Consider the following 16,539-nt stretch of genomic DNA (forward strand, 5'->3'; position numbering starts at 1 on the left):
AGTGGTTTTTACCTTGCAGCAGGAGGAGGAAGAGGAGGATAGTCTGACCATCAGGGATTAACCCACTTAGCCTGCAACTGTCCCTCCACCATGGTTGTTCCTGGATCTCACCAAATGGAGGACAACATGTACTGTCCTCCTGTTGACTTGCAGAAGGATGCCCATGTTCCTGATTTTGATTCCTATCTCGCACTTTACAAAAAGTCTCTGCAGAATCCAGAAGGTAGGTTGAAGTAGCCCAGTAGTATTTTTTTCTCTTGTGCATGTACATACACTCAGTCTGTCTGCATGCAAGCGTGCATGGATTAATATGGCCTGTGAACATGAAATATCCCCCTTTCCAGCGTTCTGGAAAGAGGTAGCAGATGAGTTCTACTGGAAGAAGCCGGTGACAGGACCAGTGCTGCAGCACAACTTTGATGTGACCAAAGGGAACATCTTTGTGAAATGCATGGAGGGGGCGAAAACAAACATGTGCTACAATGTCCTGGACAGAAATGTGAGGGAGAAAAACCTTGCGGAAAAGGTTGCCTACTACTGGTAAGTCTCCACACTTAGCCAGGGAAAATACTGTGTGTAGTCATGCAGTGCACTCCACTTAAATGTCCCGTATATAGAACCCAGTACAGCAAAACAAGTGTCAGACATTTAGCAGGCTATCAAGGCTTCAAAACATCCTTCTTGCAAAACCTCGCAGAACCAAGAAAGGGTCCACATCATCGGATATACAGTTTTCCAAGGAATCCAATTATAGAAAATTGCAGTTTGGGCTCAATACTTAAAGGCAAAGCTGGCCTTTACAATTACTTACTTAATTTGTTTTACAGGGTTTTCCGTATTATGCAAGGATCTTTTAAATTAAACTTCTGCAAAAAAGAAGAATACTGAAAATACCAACACATGTTGCTATACAATAAACCCACACAAACTGTGCTTTATTATTATAGAAGGCATTGTTTGTTGTTTTTTTCATTTGAAATATGAGTTAATATTTGCCCTGTCAACCTTGAAACTTGGCAAACAAGACATTGTGCTGCCAGCTTGGCAGTTAATGGGGTTCAATGATACCGGACACTTTGAAAGACCAACCATCTCCCACATGAATTTGATGCACTGTGCAATCGACGCAGAGGCACTTATGTAACATCCAGCCAGTTTAGTCACGCCCTGTAGCCTGTATGTTCCAGTTATACACATTGCATTGTTCATTGTCTTCAAGATAACAGCTTATTTCACATGGAAGCATTGTTTCAATGTTCCAGGTATGACACTTGATTTACCTTTGAATTAAAGCCCAGCAATAATATAAAATATGAATGATAGTTTATTTATTGTTGATTAAATAAATATAAGTATGACAGAACAGGGGTAAAACTGTATTCGCCACATACACCTGTATTCTCTACCTAGTATTCTACACACACATCCAGTCCCTGTTTAAATTGTCATGTGTAATAAACCTTGTTTAAACCCCAATTCCTGGATTTAAAGAAAAACTTGACGTCATTTACACCTTATAGCTGCTAGATCACACATGCAAACACAGTTGGTCCCCATTGACGTTTGACATGTCAAGAGAAAATTCAATGCCCGCCTCCCCAACAGAGAGAGATGTCGCTGCTGAACCCACTGGGTTTCTTTTCGAGGCATACACTGTTTACACACAGCTCTATGACAATCTAGCACTGTTTTAAAGGATTACATCACACCAAAGCCCATATTCGGAAAACTGTATCAAAAAGTTGAATTCAGTGATTTCAACATTAAATAAAACTGTCTCCGCTTCACCGCTCAGACTGACCTTATCTTCCTAGAACATGTTACCTGACATTTTCGGAGTCGTCTACAGCTGGAAGCAGATGTAATATTAGGGTTTCAGCGGATCCTTAAAAAGTATTAAAAGGCATTGAATTCATTAACCAGAAATATGTTTAGGAAGAAGGCCTTAATTGCAATTAAAGGTCTTAAATCAATATTTCAAAAGACTTTCAAACATTTCAAAATGCCCAGACAAATCGGGGCTTTCTTCGGACATGGCAATTTAAAATCTCAAAATAATTGGTAACATATATTTTTTTCAATAATTTACTGAATGCCCCTGTCATTGACGTCACGCATATTAGGAAAGCAGAACCAACAACAGTGATATTTTGTTTGCGACCGGGATGCTCAGAGTAGATGCTCAGAGTAGATGCTCAGAGTAGATGCACAGCTAGCGACGCCATGGGGAAGTGCAAATTTAACGACAAGTGGCTATGACCCCAAGATTTTGCGGTGAGGACGAAAGTGGTACCAGGCAAAGTATACGAAGAACGGTGTATTTTGTGCAGGAAGTGTTTGGGTTTCAAGGCAGTGGAATCCCACTATGAAGAGTGAGAAAAACACAAATCCAGGAACATCATCTTTCCACACCCTCGAAGCGGCACAGGAAGATCCTCTCATCGCTGCAAAACTCTACTTCTACATGTCTGTCGCCAAGACCTTCAGTCCTTTCTTGACCAGATACTAGACAGATGAGCCAGTGATGCCATTCCTTGCAAACAATTTGGCAGAGTTGATGAAGGTAATTTTACAGTATTAAAGTACTGCACAGTTGGTTATGGCCATTTTATGTTCATTGATTGTACTTCTGATTACATATATATCATTTTGATATGGCAACGATATTAATTCATTTGTAAAACAAAAATGAAAAAAGCAAAGAACAGCGCTCCTAATATTTTGTCCAATGAATATGGTTGTAATTATTTGGGTTACATCTTTAGTTTGCCTGTTCACAGTGTATTCTGAGGCCTTTGGTCAAGGGGGAGGTCCTCCAAGACATCAGTCCACAGTTCATTTATTGCATGAAAAAAATGTGTATATATTTAAGTTTCTACTTACGTGTAAGAAATTCTGGCTCTCACTGAATCATAATATTACAATGTAGAAATGATGACAGTTAATTTAATATATTTTGCTCTACAAAGTTCCTGGCCGCTGCATGCGAAAGGCCACGGCCTGCGGAGCTGTCCATGGTCCTATGAGGTTTGATGCCATCGGTGGTTCAATGCCAGTTTTGACCACTTTATCGCTAGTATTCCCTATAGTTGTTTTTTTTTCGATATATTTTGAGTTTGATAGGTATTATGGAACCGTTTTTGTCAAGGTTTGTAACCTTTTTGTCCAAAATATTATTAAAAGTTTCAACAAGTTGCCTTTGGAGTGCGTGTTGAAAGCCAACACGGACTGCTGCCCATTCTGTTACTGCAGATGCCGCGACAGTAATAATAATTATAATAATAATGTCAAAATATCATTTACAGATCACTGGAAAGTCTAGGTGTGACACCCTTATAAATGCGCTTCAATCGCGCCGGCCCTCTGAAGACGATCGCGCAGCGCTGCCTTTTGTTTTTGGTCTCGCACAGTTACCACCGGCTTTCTGCAGACGGTAATAATTTTGCTCTAACTGCGTGTGGCTATAAGCACCCGTGTTTGTGAACTGGACGCTATATGCAACGAGGCTCATTTTCATAGAAAGGGGGTAATTATGCACCAGATGTAGGCATAATATCTAATTTAAATACACGCAACTAGCACTGGCGTACCAAGATGCTATTTGCGTAGCAGCGCAGCCAGAGGTGCATTTCACCGGTTGCGGGTGCTTTGTGAATGAGACGCTTGCATTTTCTGTTATTTGCACTGGTTTAGAGGCCACAAAAGCTGCAGGATCCTTTTGTATATTTGCCCGTATATTCAGCTTTTTGCAAGCATGTGATGTGATGATGATGTGACCCGTCACTAAAAGACAAAATACTTGATGAATGCGGTAGGATAATGTGGGGTGGGGATGGTGTGGTAAGCAGCCACTCCTGACCTGGATCTAGGTGATTGGGTTGGAGTGGCTACATACCCCTTACTCGTCGGTTGCTCTAATAAGCAACAGGTTAAAACCCCCATCCTCACACTCACTCATGATAGGAGCCCTGTCATGACATGTTCTATCTGCTCCTGGGCTAATTCCAGCTCTCTACAATAAGCTGGTGTTTATAACGCTCATCTCCTGTGTCTCTGTGCCGGAGGGCCCTGAAAACACCACTTGGGTGGCGTGTGTTGGCGAAACGGCCACAAATAGCTATACAGAATTATAGTTCTCAGCCAGTTGTGCCTCTTTCGTGATTTTTTTGTTGTTGTATATTGTTGTGTGTTCCACTCTAGAAAGCTTTTTTCAGTTTTTGAAGTAGATCATTGAACTTTTTCAATTAAATAATATTTCAATAATATATTTTGCAATAAACTTTTGGCAAAAAATGTCCCTAACTCTAAGTATTTTATGTCATTTTTTTTGTAAAGTTGGTCTCAAATTTAATTCCAGGTGGCATTAAAAAAAGTCTGCTCTTAAAGTCTTAAATCTAACTTGCCTGACTGTAGGAACCCTGAATATGGTGAGATTTGTGGTAGAACTTGCTTCTTGCCTCATTTGCTGCTTCAACATTTGATAGTGATGTGTTTTCACATTCAGCAAAGATGTGAGGTAATATTTTTGCATTACTCACACCCTGTAGGGGTTATATTAAATACTGAAAACACTCTTATGAGTCAGTGTGGACAGAGACAACCTGTGAACTGTGTAAGTACACAAGTTTAGTCTTGTCAGCCATCTGGCTCCAGTTTGAATTGGACTGCAGCCACTGTCAGCTGCAACATCTGATAATGAACCTACCTGTTCATTTCCCACACCTTTTACCTGTTCATTTCCCACACCTTTTACCTGTTCATTTCACAGATATCTCCTTAATTGCTTGCGTGTTTGTGTCCCATAACCAGTGTCCCATATCCCCACATTTGCAGCTTTATTTTTACCACAGCCATATTAGGCTATGGTAAAAGGCCTCCACCTGACGAGCTTCCAAATCTAACAAACACCTACAGCCGACAGGAACATCTTATCTTCTCTGTGAACCCAGCTACCCAAGTTTATTTTATTTTTTCTGTGAACTACTTACTATAAATAGTATATGTTTATTTTTATTTTATTTTTTCTTTATTTGACTGGGATGGATAAAAATGTCTGTTAAAATGTTAATATTCACCTGTAGTCCCTGACCAGATGCCAATTGGCTCTCTAAAAAAATACAATAAACAATATATCAAAAGCACAACTATGTACAACAACAATACCAACACACACAGACACATACCTGAACAAATCAGAATAAACATTTGTGTAAAGTACACCTATAAAAGTCAACATATAAAACACACATTGAGCACTATGCGGTGTCATCTTCCTCAGGTGTAATGGCTTTGAATAGTTAATTTCCCGGTTCCTTTCCTATCCCTGTGATCTGATGCTTTTGATTTGTACAACATAATTCATTTACTTAATAAACTGATAGAGAACTAGACAGACCGATAGCGACAAAACAATCACACTCTTTGTGTTTCTATGAGAATTGTCTTGTCTGTCCTAGGGAGGGAAACTCACCGGACCACCACGCGGTCATCACCTACGGCCAGCTGCTGAGCCAGGTGTGCAAGTGTGCAAATGTCCTCAAGCGGCTAGGTAAGGAAGTTAGTATGTCACAGTGTACAGTATATATAATTCAATGATCATCTTCTTTTATCGAAGGTCCAGTTGTATCAATTCCACCAGCCACTATTTTGTCATGGAATCGTTTTTTTAAATGTTTGATTCACAAAAGAAAAGCATTCTTTAAACATTATTTTCTAGCAACGTCTTTATGAGAGTCACAGTTCATTGCAGACTGTACATTTCTAATTGGCAAACTAGAATCTCAAATAAATGTTTTTTGGAGAATTCAGACAAACAATGCATGTGTGCCTCTGTCCATGATAAAGGTGTTAAGAAGGGTGACGTGGTGGCCATCTACCTTCCAATGATCCCAGAACTGGTCTGCACCATGCTGGCTTGCGCTAGAATAGGCGCAGTTCACTCTATTGTGGTGAGTTCAACATTGAACGACACCTTCCCTCAACACCCTCTTTCTAAAATTAAAAGAGTACTTGATGATAATTCTCAACATTTTATAAACCCTACTTGAAGCACTAGAACAGCCATTCTCAAACGTGCGGTTGGAAGTCTATTGGAGGTCTATTATTATTTATATATCATCCATTTGGAGCTCTCTCCACATTCTGTGATATCATGAAAGTAACCTCTGAGTTAATGATAAAGGAAAAACATCAAACATTTGCCCAATATCCAAGGTGGATGTGGTGTGGGGATGGTGTGGTTTGAGCAGCCACACCTGTCCTGGGTCTAGGTAATTGGGGACCCAGGATCAGTGTGGCTGCATACCTGTTGCTTGTTGGTTGGTCCAACGAGCAACAGGTAAAACTGCCATCCCCACACACACACACTCAGGAGAAGAGCCCTTGTCGTGACACATGTCTATCTGCCCCTGGGCTAATTCCAACTGGCCAACTCTCTACAAACTGGTGTGTCTACAACCCTGTCCTCTGTTGCTCTGTGCCGGAGGGCCCCGAAAACGCCACTTGGGTGGCGCGTGGTAGGCGAAACCGCCACGGGTGGAATATCCACAGTTTGATCAGTGATGTCAGTTTTGAAAATACAGTAAGTAAAACACCAATACTGTTGTTGCAAGCAGAAGTTGTAAAAAAGGTATTGAGACAAACTTGATCCCCATCTGTGATGGGGAAATGTCCTTTTCCGTTTAATCCTGCGTGGTCCCTTGTTTATCAGGGGAATGAAAGTAAGTTTGGTGTGTTTGCTTCACACTTGAGTCAGTCTCAGACCAGAAGCAACCAGGCCCTAACCTCAACAAGTAGTTTATCCCCATCGTGTGGACACTGAGCCCGGCAGCACCTGCACTCAGTGGACTGGTTCTGTCCTCACCAGAGTTTGTTTTCGTACCCTCTGTATCCATTCCGCCGAAGATTCTTCAATTTTGCCAGGAAGCTATTAACACTATTCTATCTATTCAACCTTCAGTATCCCTATGGAGCTTCGTGTTGCAGTCAAACTATGTCCTGGCTGCTGTGATGGTTTATTTTTATCAATTGTGCAGGGTTATTTTTAACTGACTCAAATGTAGGCAGCCCCCATGTGTCCAAAGTAATTGTACTATGATATTGAATTATTATAGGTGTTAATGTTAGTATTCGGTATTAATCCAATTAACACTCTTCCTATCCGTTTATTGTTTATAAATATTCCTAAATTGTGTTTTAATGAATTAGATAACAGTTGTGACATTTGGTGAGTTCAGAATCATCTGTGTTCTTCATAATGCCCTCGTCTGATATGTTATACCCTTTGAACTATAAACCTCGAGAACAACACAAGTGCTTGTTCACACTTCTCATTGCTGTAGCAACAAAAAAGGTTTAATCGCATAACGATCAGAGTTATGACTTTGCCCTTGCCCTTTCCAATAAATACGACTGCTATCTGTTTTCTTTCCATCTCTGTCAATGCATTTCCGGCCTTCCGTCTCTCTCTCTCTCTCTCTCTCTCTCTCTCTCTCTCTCTGTCTCTCGCTCTCGCTCATCAATTTGTACACTCCTCTACCTTGCTTTCCCTCTAATCTTTCAACCTCTGCCCTCCCTTCTCCGTCTCTCTCTAGTTTGCAGGCTTCTCCTCCGAGTCTCTGTGTGATCGGATCGTGGACGCTCGGAGCAGCGTACTGGTGACGGCAGGTGAGTTTAACACAACGGCAACATGAGAGATGCAAAGTATCTTGTGGCTCTGTTGCATTTACAGCCAAACACCCAAATAAAGGCTCATTCAAATGCAATAGACTGTTTTATATAGTAAAAGCAACTCAGGTCATATAGACATCATATCTGGAGTCTCAAACTACGTTGCAGACCCATATATACAAAGGACCCCGGACCCCTAAAATAACCTTCATGAAGTCATAAGGATGGTTTTAAAGTCCTACACACTGAAGACTCAAAGTGTTTCATCTAAAACGTGACGAATATAAATGATACAAGTGGATCTGAAAAGGGAATAAAAAAAAAGGAATAACTAAAAAAATAACGACATAAATTATATTTAAATGCTCTGAAATATCCATAAAGATGCAAGCAGCACACACAGACGGTCCAATCAAAAGGGCCGATGCAGCAGGTATGTTTTTGAGTCTAATTTCAAAAGCGGTGGCAGTGGACATTTAGGGAGTTAATTCCAGTGCTGATGGGCGTAGTCAGTTTAAGCACCCAGATAAACTTTGTTTACACTTTGGGGGAAACTAACAGACCAGTCCTGGAGGACCTGAGGGCTCAGGATGGCTCATATTCCCAACGCAATTTCTCCTAAAAGCTACGCCTCATCATTCCTGCATGAATCCATTAGATCCCATCCATCTCCGCATCCTTCTCTTCCTCTTTCTTTCCCTTTCCCTGTCTCTCTCTCTCTCTCCATTCCTGTTCCTGCCTCTGCCTCTGTTTGTACTCTCGTTTTTGTTTTTTTCCATTCTCTCGCCCGCTCACCCTCCCGCCGTTGTACGTCACAGACGGCGTGTACCGAGGAGAGAAGCTGATCAACCTGAAGCAGATAGCGGACGAGGCGTTGGAGAAGTGCAGAGAACGGTACTCTCTCTCTCTCGCTCTCTCTCTCCCTCTCGCTCTCTCTCTCTCTAAGCAACCATTTCTATATACACAAGATACCGGTAATAGGATCTAAACCCGGATGAATGAGTCACTCTGTGCGCAGAGGCGCACACTGGGACACACACACACACACACACACACACTCACACACACACACACACACACACACACACACACACATACACGTAACATATAACACATTTACACATCACTACAAGCACATACTCACACAATGCAATACACTCACGCACAGGCAGATGAACACACCCCTATCCACTGTAATGTGGGATGTTGAAGAAACACGCCGACTTCTCTCTAAGCTGCGAGGTTGCCGGGCAACATGGAGCTCTGGGGTTCATCCGGGTTGACCAATTTGCCAGTCACCCATGGCGACATGAGAAAGTGAACAGAAAAGCTCGGTTCATTGGCTCTCGGGTCAGAACACACTGTTGAACAGTTGTAGTTAGTAATAATTCTCTTACGGATATTTGGAACACTCTCCAGTCGACTATCCAGTACACTGACACCCAAAGGGTCTCACTGTCTTGTGTTGTGCTGACGGTTTTATTTAGTCTCGGTGCGTCATTACCAGTGATAATATTAACAAATGTTGTTCCATGTTTTAAGCTAATAAGCAGACCACGCGGGAAGATTTTTGTTTTTGCTGATGCTGCATCCAACCACATTCTTCATCTTGTCACAGATTATACTCGTCTGTCAAAAAATGTCTAGTTGTCAAGCACCACACGCTCAAGACAAAAAGCGGAGATGCCTGCAACAAACTACAGGTACATTTACTATTTATTATATATAAGAGTAGGTTTTTCTGGAAAACTCTTTCAGTGTTGCAATAAGTTGTCAGTGTGCAGATTTTGTGTTGCATCCACAGGTGAGATGCAGGAGTGGAGACCGCCCTCCTGAAGCCACTGGTTTTCATTCACATATGTACCTGCAGAACTGTTATCCAATGTCTAATTGTGTGAATTTTTTTCAGACGCCCTGGGACCCGGAGTGTGACGTGTGGTGGGACGAGGCCATCAGGGAGGCACCGGAGGAGTGCGAGCCCGAGTGGCTCGATGCCGAGGACCCACTGTTCATCCTCTACACCAGCGGATCCACTGGCAAGCCCAAGGTACTTCAGGAGAGGACGAGGAAGGAATTAAACGCACCGCGCGGCTGGGTGCTCGGCGGCGAATCGCTCAGATGTGTTCGTACTGTTGTTCGGCCCGCTTTTGAAAACAACAGATCAGATAATTCGGTAGCAACGGATTTCTATCTTAGAACATCCCATCGACACTGTCTGTAAAGGATGCTCTCAGATGCACTTTGCTGACTGTCTGTCTAGTTTTCGGGCAGGCCAACGATCTTCTCTGATCCGTGCGTTGTAGAGCGATTTAAAAACCCTTTCATTCAATTTGACCTCTGGCACAGTTTTATGGAGTTGCTCGCAATATGTTTCAGATTTAGGACCACATATAAACTATCAAAAATAAAACCTGAGCCATGAATTTGGCCAATTTATTTCTACAAAGTTTACAGAAAAAAATACAAACAACCAAAGAAATATCACATAGGCAGGACACATGCTTCCTTAAAGCATCCGCAAAAACAGCATGGCTGAAGTGAAGGAAAACATACTTTGAATTTTTACACACCTGCATGAAATTACCTCTACAGATTTATTTTGCACACAGCCTGCTATCTCCTGTCAACAATGACATGCCAAGAATCAGTGGGTTTGTGACGCTAACAGCATTGCTGGCAGTGACTTTAGTGTATTGTGGTTTAATTCCACTCCAAAAAATCAGTCGACACACAAACAAGTGAAATTATGTGCACTCGTCGCTGTCAGTTCTCCTCGGCTTTTTCCTGTGTGATGTGTATGTGTTCCTTCTTATAATAGGTTGCCTATCAGTCCTACCCTCCTGCTGGCTGTTGAAGGATATGTGTGTGTGCGTGTGTGTGTGTGTGTGTGTGTGTGTGTGTGTGTGCGCGCGCGCGCGCAGGGTGTTCTCCACAGCGTGGCCGGCTACCTGCTCTACACGTCACTGACCTTCAAGTACGTCTTCGACCATCGCCATGACGACGTGTACTGGTGCACAGCCGACATCGGCTGGATCACAGGCCACTCTTACATTACATACGGACCACTGGCCAACGGCGCCACAAGTGTCCTAGTAAGTGGAAACAATGTGTGTTTTTTTTAGTAGGCAAGAAACCATAGAAATACTAGAAATTGTCTGCTAAAAGAGACCCGTGTATGATTCCCGTATTGTACCCAGTGCAGATGGGATGTTTGCTCTGAGAATGTTGATGGAGAAGTTCAGAGAGGATCAGAAGGAGTCGCACTGTGTCTTTGTGGATTGCCTAGGACGGGGTTCCGAGAGAGGAGGTGCGGTATTGCATGAGGAAGTCGGAAGTCGCGGAGAAGTATGTAAGAGCGGTGCAGCATATGTACGAGGGCATTGTGACAGTCGTGAGGGGTGCGGTCGGGGCGACGGACGCGTTCAAGGTGGAGGTGCGACGACATCAACGTTTGGCCCCGAGCCCTTTCTTGTTTTTGCAGTGGTGATGGACAGGTTGACGGACGAGACCGGGCGGGAGTCTCGGCGGACTACAGGTGCGGTGTTCGCGGAAGACGTTGTGATTTGTAAGTGAGATAAGGGAGCAGGTCCAGGAGAGCCTGGAGAGGTGGAGGTATGCACCGGGGAGAAGAGGAAATGAAAGCCAGTCGGCGCAAAATAGAACACATGTGCGCGAATGAGGGGGAGGACGGCGGGATGGTGAGGATGCATGGAGTATAGGTGGCAACGGTGGATGAGTTCAAACGGAGGGGTTAAGAAGAGAGGTGGAGAAGAGAGCACGGGCAGGGCGGAGTCGGGGGAGGCGAGTGTCAGGGGTGATTCGCGACGGAAGGGTACCGGCGAGAGGGAGAGGGAAGGTTCACAAGATGGTAGCGAGACCAGCTGTGTCGCACGGCCTTGAGGCGGCGGCACTGATGAAAAGACGGGAGGCGGAGCTGGAGGTTGGAGACGCCGAGAGTGTCGTCGGGAGTGACGAGGACGGACGCGATTAGGAAGGAGTGTGTTAGAGGGACTGCTCAGGGTGGAGGGTTCAGAAGAAGATGCAGAGGACAGGAAGAGATGGAAACAGATGATCTGCTGTGAGGCATGCTCAGTAAATGCTCTTTACTGTGCTAAGAGTGTATTTATTTAAGGTGGGTCTCAATATACACCTCTACACCTCGCCTTGTGCCTGTGTGATCTGTGTGCGTGTGTGTGCGTGTGTGTGTGTGCATGTCTGCGTGTGCCCTAGTTTGAAGGCGTTCCACTGCACCCTCACGTGGGCCGTTTCTGGGAAATCATTGAGAAATATAAAGTGACAAAGTTCTACACGGCGCCCACGGCGATCCGCCTGCTGATGAAGTACGGGCGGGAACCCCTGCAGAAGTAAGGGCCCTTTCACCCCCTCCTCCACAAAATCCCACCCAGAAATTCAGGAAATTGAGGAATTGGGGAAACAGTTCCGCATGATGTTAACAGTAAAGGATTGGTTCACACACACAATGAAGTGTGTTTTAATGCCAGTGAACTTTCGCGCAGCAATCAACAGAAAGAAAGTGAAAAGAAAAGAAAGACTGATGCGAATGATAAACTCCCTCATGGAAATATGACAATAGTCCTCATTTCTTGCAGTGAGGATACCCCACCCCAACAACTTGACTTTGACAGATTTTACAATGCATTATTTTTCGTCAGGTACGACTTGTCCAGCCTGAGGATTCTGGGCACCGTCGGTGAACCAATCAATCCAGAAGCCTGGCACTGGTACTACGAGGTGGTGGGCCAGAGCCGGTGCCCCATAGTGGACACCTTCTGGCAGACTGAGACGGTGAGTGTTAGGCCATCTATCGCAACAGGCTGCAAACTATACTTTCTCAAATCATCGACTTATTTTACCAGGACCCATTTCACAATTATTGAATTTTTCTTTTGGTGAAATAGCGCCAGCAAATACGCTAAGTCTGGACAAATAAGAATATTCTTATGCCATTATGTCAGAGGCTAACTATGTATGATCGGTGAAAAGAACATAGTTATCACTTTAACAGCTTTAATGGAAAGCCAATCAATATACCTACTGTATTTATCGCTTTTCATCACTTTAGGGAGGTCACATTTTGACTCCACTGCCGGCAGCAACACCACTAAAACCCGGCTCGGCCGTAAGTGACGACGACTCTCTCCGCTTCACTCATCTTCTGACCTTTCGATGCAATTAATATATCGCACATCCATAGATCCCCTTAATTGTGTCATTAGAAGACATCCCTGGGAATGAATGAAGTCTTATCTTATTTTATGCTTGCGTGTGAAAAATGCCTCTACTGCGTCTAGCTTTTTGCGTTTTTTCTTGCAGTTTTCATGCATGCGTTTAAACTCCGGAGTATGAAAACACAAAATGGAATGAATTAGTGAATGGGAAACACAGAGTTTCCTCATTTATACCTTCATCAAGTCTCTCCGTGAGCTCATTATGACCTTCGCACCAGCTGTGCTTTATCATCAGGCGAGAAAGCAGCCCTGCAATGCGGGGGCCTGATTGGAATCTTGTCATGATCTAATACCAAAATCCCCCCTGTCCTGATATTAAATTCATCTATCGCGTATCAGACATTTCCTTTCTTCGGAGTGGAGCCCACCATCCTCAACGAGCACGGAGAGGAGCTGGAGGGAGAGGCGGAGGGTTATCTGGTGAGTGTCCAATAAACACCGCCCATTTAAAACCTCTGTTTACGAGTGTGTACGTCTTAAACCGAGTGACCTCTGTTATCTGAAGGCATGCTGTGACAGAATCTGGGGCTCTATTGCTGCTGCGTTCATACGCAGGCTGCAATGTAGTTCAGTCCAATCACATTGTACATCAGGAGCCACTTTGTTTTCGTGTTCGTTTTATACGGCGGTTTGATTCCTGCCGTGGATGACTTTACAAACTTAAACGCCGCTGGTGCTGATCACAATGCCAACCGGGTCAATCAAACCTGCCATTTGATCTACAAATGAAGGATGGAGCACCACTGTGAGCGGTGCAATTAAGAAACATTACGGTCCTGCGTGAACAGCTATGGCTGTATATAGTAATAATTAATAATTAATAATAATTAGACAAATTAGAAGCAGCTCCTTGGTTATTTTGCTTTATGCTATTAAATGGAATAGCTACAAACATATTAAGTGAGGGGAGCAAGAGCACGTTAGCACGGGTAGCTCTTGCAGGAGCAGGAATGATCATATTTATTTTAATTGATTTAATTTATGTGTTTTTTTGTATGTTTAAGGTGTTTGGGAAACCTTGGCCAGGCATCATGCGCACTGTGTACAGGAACCACGAGCGATTTGAGAACACCTACTTCAAGAAATTCCCAGGCTTCTACGTGACCGGCGATGGTAAGCCAAAGACATATTATCTTTTCTAAGATCTTCTTGTTTTATCTCCCCAGCACTGAATCTTGTGTCTATGTCTCATTGAATAGGCTTTTTTATGACCACTGACTCAGGGCTGGTTCAACTGTATTTCCTTCTCTCAGGCTGCAGGCGGGACAAGGACGGCTATTATTGGATCACGGGGAGAATCGATGACATGCTGAATGTATCAGGTACTGCTTAGCGTCCCCGTTCTACACCGCTGGAACCTCTAACCACACCTTTAAAAGCAACAAAGAATATCTGCAGTGCTATTGCATCGGTCTCTCAGTTACTTTTACTCATTTATATTGTATTACGAATGTTATTCGGCAGAAACGAAATAGAAATAGACCACTTCATTCACTTCCTATGCATTGCATGTCTATGCAAAATGCATTTTCATAACTACAAGCTTCTTAAATGTTTTAGTATGTTCTATTCTCAAGGGATTTTCCTTATTCGTTTCATTATTATTATTACTATTATTATGATTTTTTTCTTTTTCCAGTCTCAATGATTAAAATAACTTCCATTTCTAGTCATTGTCGTCCCTTAAGTAAGTGAGCTAGATAATATTATGGATGGAAATCACAACAAAGCCCATTGGATTGGATTGTAACCTGATTCAATGGGACCGTCCTGCTTCCAGGTCACCTGATGAGCACGGCGGAGGTGGAGACGGCGCTGACTGCACACGTGGCCGTGGCGGAGGCCGCCGTGGTCAGCCGTCCCCACAAGGTCAAGGGAGAGTGTCTGTACTGCTTCGTCACCCTCAAAGACCGCGCCGAGTTCAACCACACCCTGGAGGACGAGCTCCGGCGACTGGGTGAATATCCGTCCGTCTGTCTGGATAGGAGTGCCGGGAGTTAATACACACTTAATATAAATTCTGAAATTCTGGACTAAATATGATGAACACTATTATGTATAATATTATACATGATTATAAATATGAGATTAATTTGAATGAATTAAAATAAATATGTGAAAAAAAAGCATTGTTATTTATACAATACTTTTTATTCATTGATAAGACACACATACTGATTCCTTTTTTTCTATTCACTTCCAGTTAGAGAGAAAATTGGACCAATCGCCACACCAGACTTTATCCAAAACGCCCCAGCACTCCCAAAAACCCGCTCAGGTAATTTTCGAACATTGCTAGTAGTAGTAGCAGTACTAGTAATAGTACTAGTAGTAGTAGCAGTACTACTAGTAGTAGTAGTAGTAGTAGTAGTAGTAGTAAAATGGTTAAGAGAAGAATTGTTAAACATTGCCTACTGGTTTAAAGTAAAGGTTTACACACACTGTACCCCATTTTTCTGGACGGAGGGATTTTCGCTTCATCTTCTTTCGGAGCGGCTGCCACTAATCTATCTCAACAGCAGCACGGTGGCTGTGTGTTGGTGGTTAGCAATGTTACCTCACAGCAAGAAGGTCCTGGGACCACCGACCGTGGCTGGTCCCTTCTGTGTGGAGTCCTTTCTACCGTGTGCTCCGCTTTCCTGCCACTATCTAAAGACATGTGCTATGTTAGTATTAATAGTGGTCGGTGCCCCCGAGCAAGGCACCGGCAAAAGCGCTGGAGTCGGCCCCCGGACGCTGCACCGCGGCTGCCCACTGCTTTTAGGTATAGGACGGGTCAAATGCAGGGGACAAATTTCGTGTGCAATGACAATAAAGAGATGCTCTATTATACAACATTTTATCTCTTCGCAAATTGACTGTGGTTCCACCTGCAGGGAAGATCATGAGGAGAATCCTGAGGCAGATCGCACGGAACGAGGCGGACCTGGGAGACCTGTCCACCCTGGCCGACCCCAAGGTGGTGGAGGTGCTGCTGAGCCAGAGGTGTGAAGCTGCAGCCTGAGAGAGGAGGAGGAGGACCACCCCCACGGGCCTTCAGGACTGTGGTTAAATCAAGCCGAGCTTAGATCACACACGGAGCATCGTCGTGTACTCTTATTGGGACTTGGGGGGGGGGGAGTGATCAGGAAATAGATGCAGCCGATTTGTAAGAATTATTTTAGGATTCTTTATTTTTCTCGGGGAAGGGAATGTGGGGTACAGTTCAAATCAAAAGCTTTCGATGATTAAACACATCAAGCGTTCCGCCTGGTTCCCACTAACCGGCTTAAAAAGACATTAAGATTAAACAAATAATAATTGTTGACGGCACAAAGTCCCTTTGTGATTGTGCCAATATCTGAGACAATCGGGACCTTATAATGCTTTTCAGCCCTGAATTAAAAAAAAAAAAAAAAGCCATTTCTTAGATGTAAGTTTTGTACACGTTCAATCGAAAATGTTTTATATAATTATTTTCTAAAACAACTTACAGAGTTGAGAAAGACTTCTGCTTTGTCCAAAGTCTTCATGCTTTGTGCAAATACCTGTTCTGTCCAATGTCCTCGTGTTTTGCGCAAATTTTTTCAGTAATTGTTGTACATTTTCCATGACCTTCAAATAAAGTGTTTTAATGTTTTTA

At 43.4% G+C, this 16,539-nt stretch overlaps 1 protein-coding gene across 2 annotated transcripts; it reads left to right on the top strand.

Annotated features, from left to right (window-relative positions):
- The first annotated feature begins 24 nt into the window (after nucleotides 1-24).
- Nucleotides 25-16,539, top strand: acss2l (acyl-CoA synthetase short chain family member 2 like). 2 transcript variants are annotated; one of them, XM_080010863.1, is made up of 18 exons: nucleotides 25-223; nucleotides 345-540; nucleotides 5,457-5,548; nucleotides 5,845-5,948; nucleotides 7,593-7,665; nucleotides 8,487-8,562; nucleotides 9,287-9,371; nucleotides 9,578-9,715; nucleotides 10,590-10,760; nucleotides 11,899-12,032; nucleotides 12,342-12,474; nucleotides 12,752-12,808; nucleotides 13,257-13,337; nucleotides 13,922-14,030; nucleotides 14,171-14,239; nucleotides 14,698-14,874; nucleotides 15,121-15,195; nucleotides 15,794-16,539. In XM_080010863.1, exons 1-18 carry the CDS (start codon nucleotides 91-93, stop codon nucleotides 15,919-15,921), a joined length of 2,031 nt encoding a protein of 676 aa, XP_079866989.1. In that variant the 5' UTR covers nucleotides 25-90; the 3' UTR covers nucleotides 15,922-16,539. The 2 variants fall into 2 exon arrangements, with proteins under 2 accessions (XP_079866989.1, XP_079866990.1); XM_080010864.1 differs by lacking the exon at nucleotides 12,752-12,808.

This window comes from Zeus faber (assembly GCF_960531495.2).
Source record: "Zeus faber genome assembly, chromosome: 12".
In the NCBI taxonomy this organism is placed as follows: Eukaryota; Metazoa; Chordata; class Actinopteri; order Zeiformes; family Zeidae; genus Zeus; species Zeus faber.

What these genes read in the sequence shown, in the direction of transcription:
- acss2l (XM_080010863.1), top strand. Translation starts at nt 91, where the DNA reads ATGGTTGTTCCTGGATCTCACCAAATGGAGGACAACATGTACTGTCCT. An exon ending in TTGGAGAAGTGCAGAGAACG is followed by an intron (nt 8,563 to 9,286) that starts GTACTCTCTCTC and finishes ATCTTGTCACAG; the next exon opens with ATTATACTCGTCTGTCAAAA. An exon ending in CACTAAAACCCGGCTCGGCC is followed by an intron (nt 12,809 to 13,256) that starts GTAAGTGACGAC and finishes ATCGCGTATCAG; the next exon opens with ACATTTCCTTTCTTCGGAGT.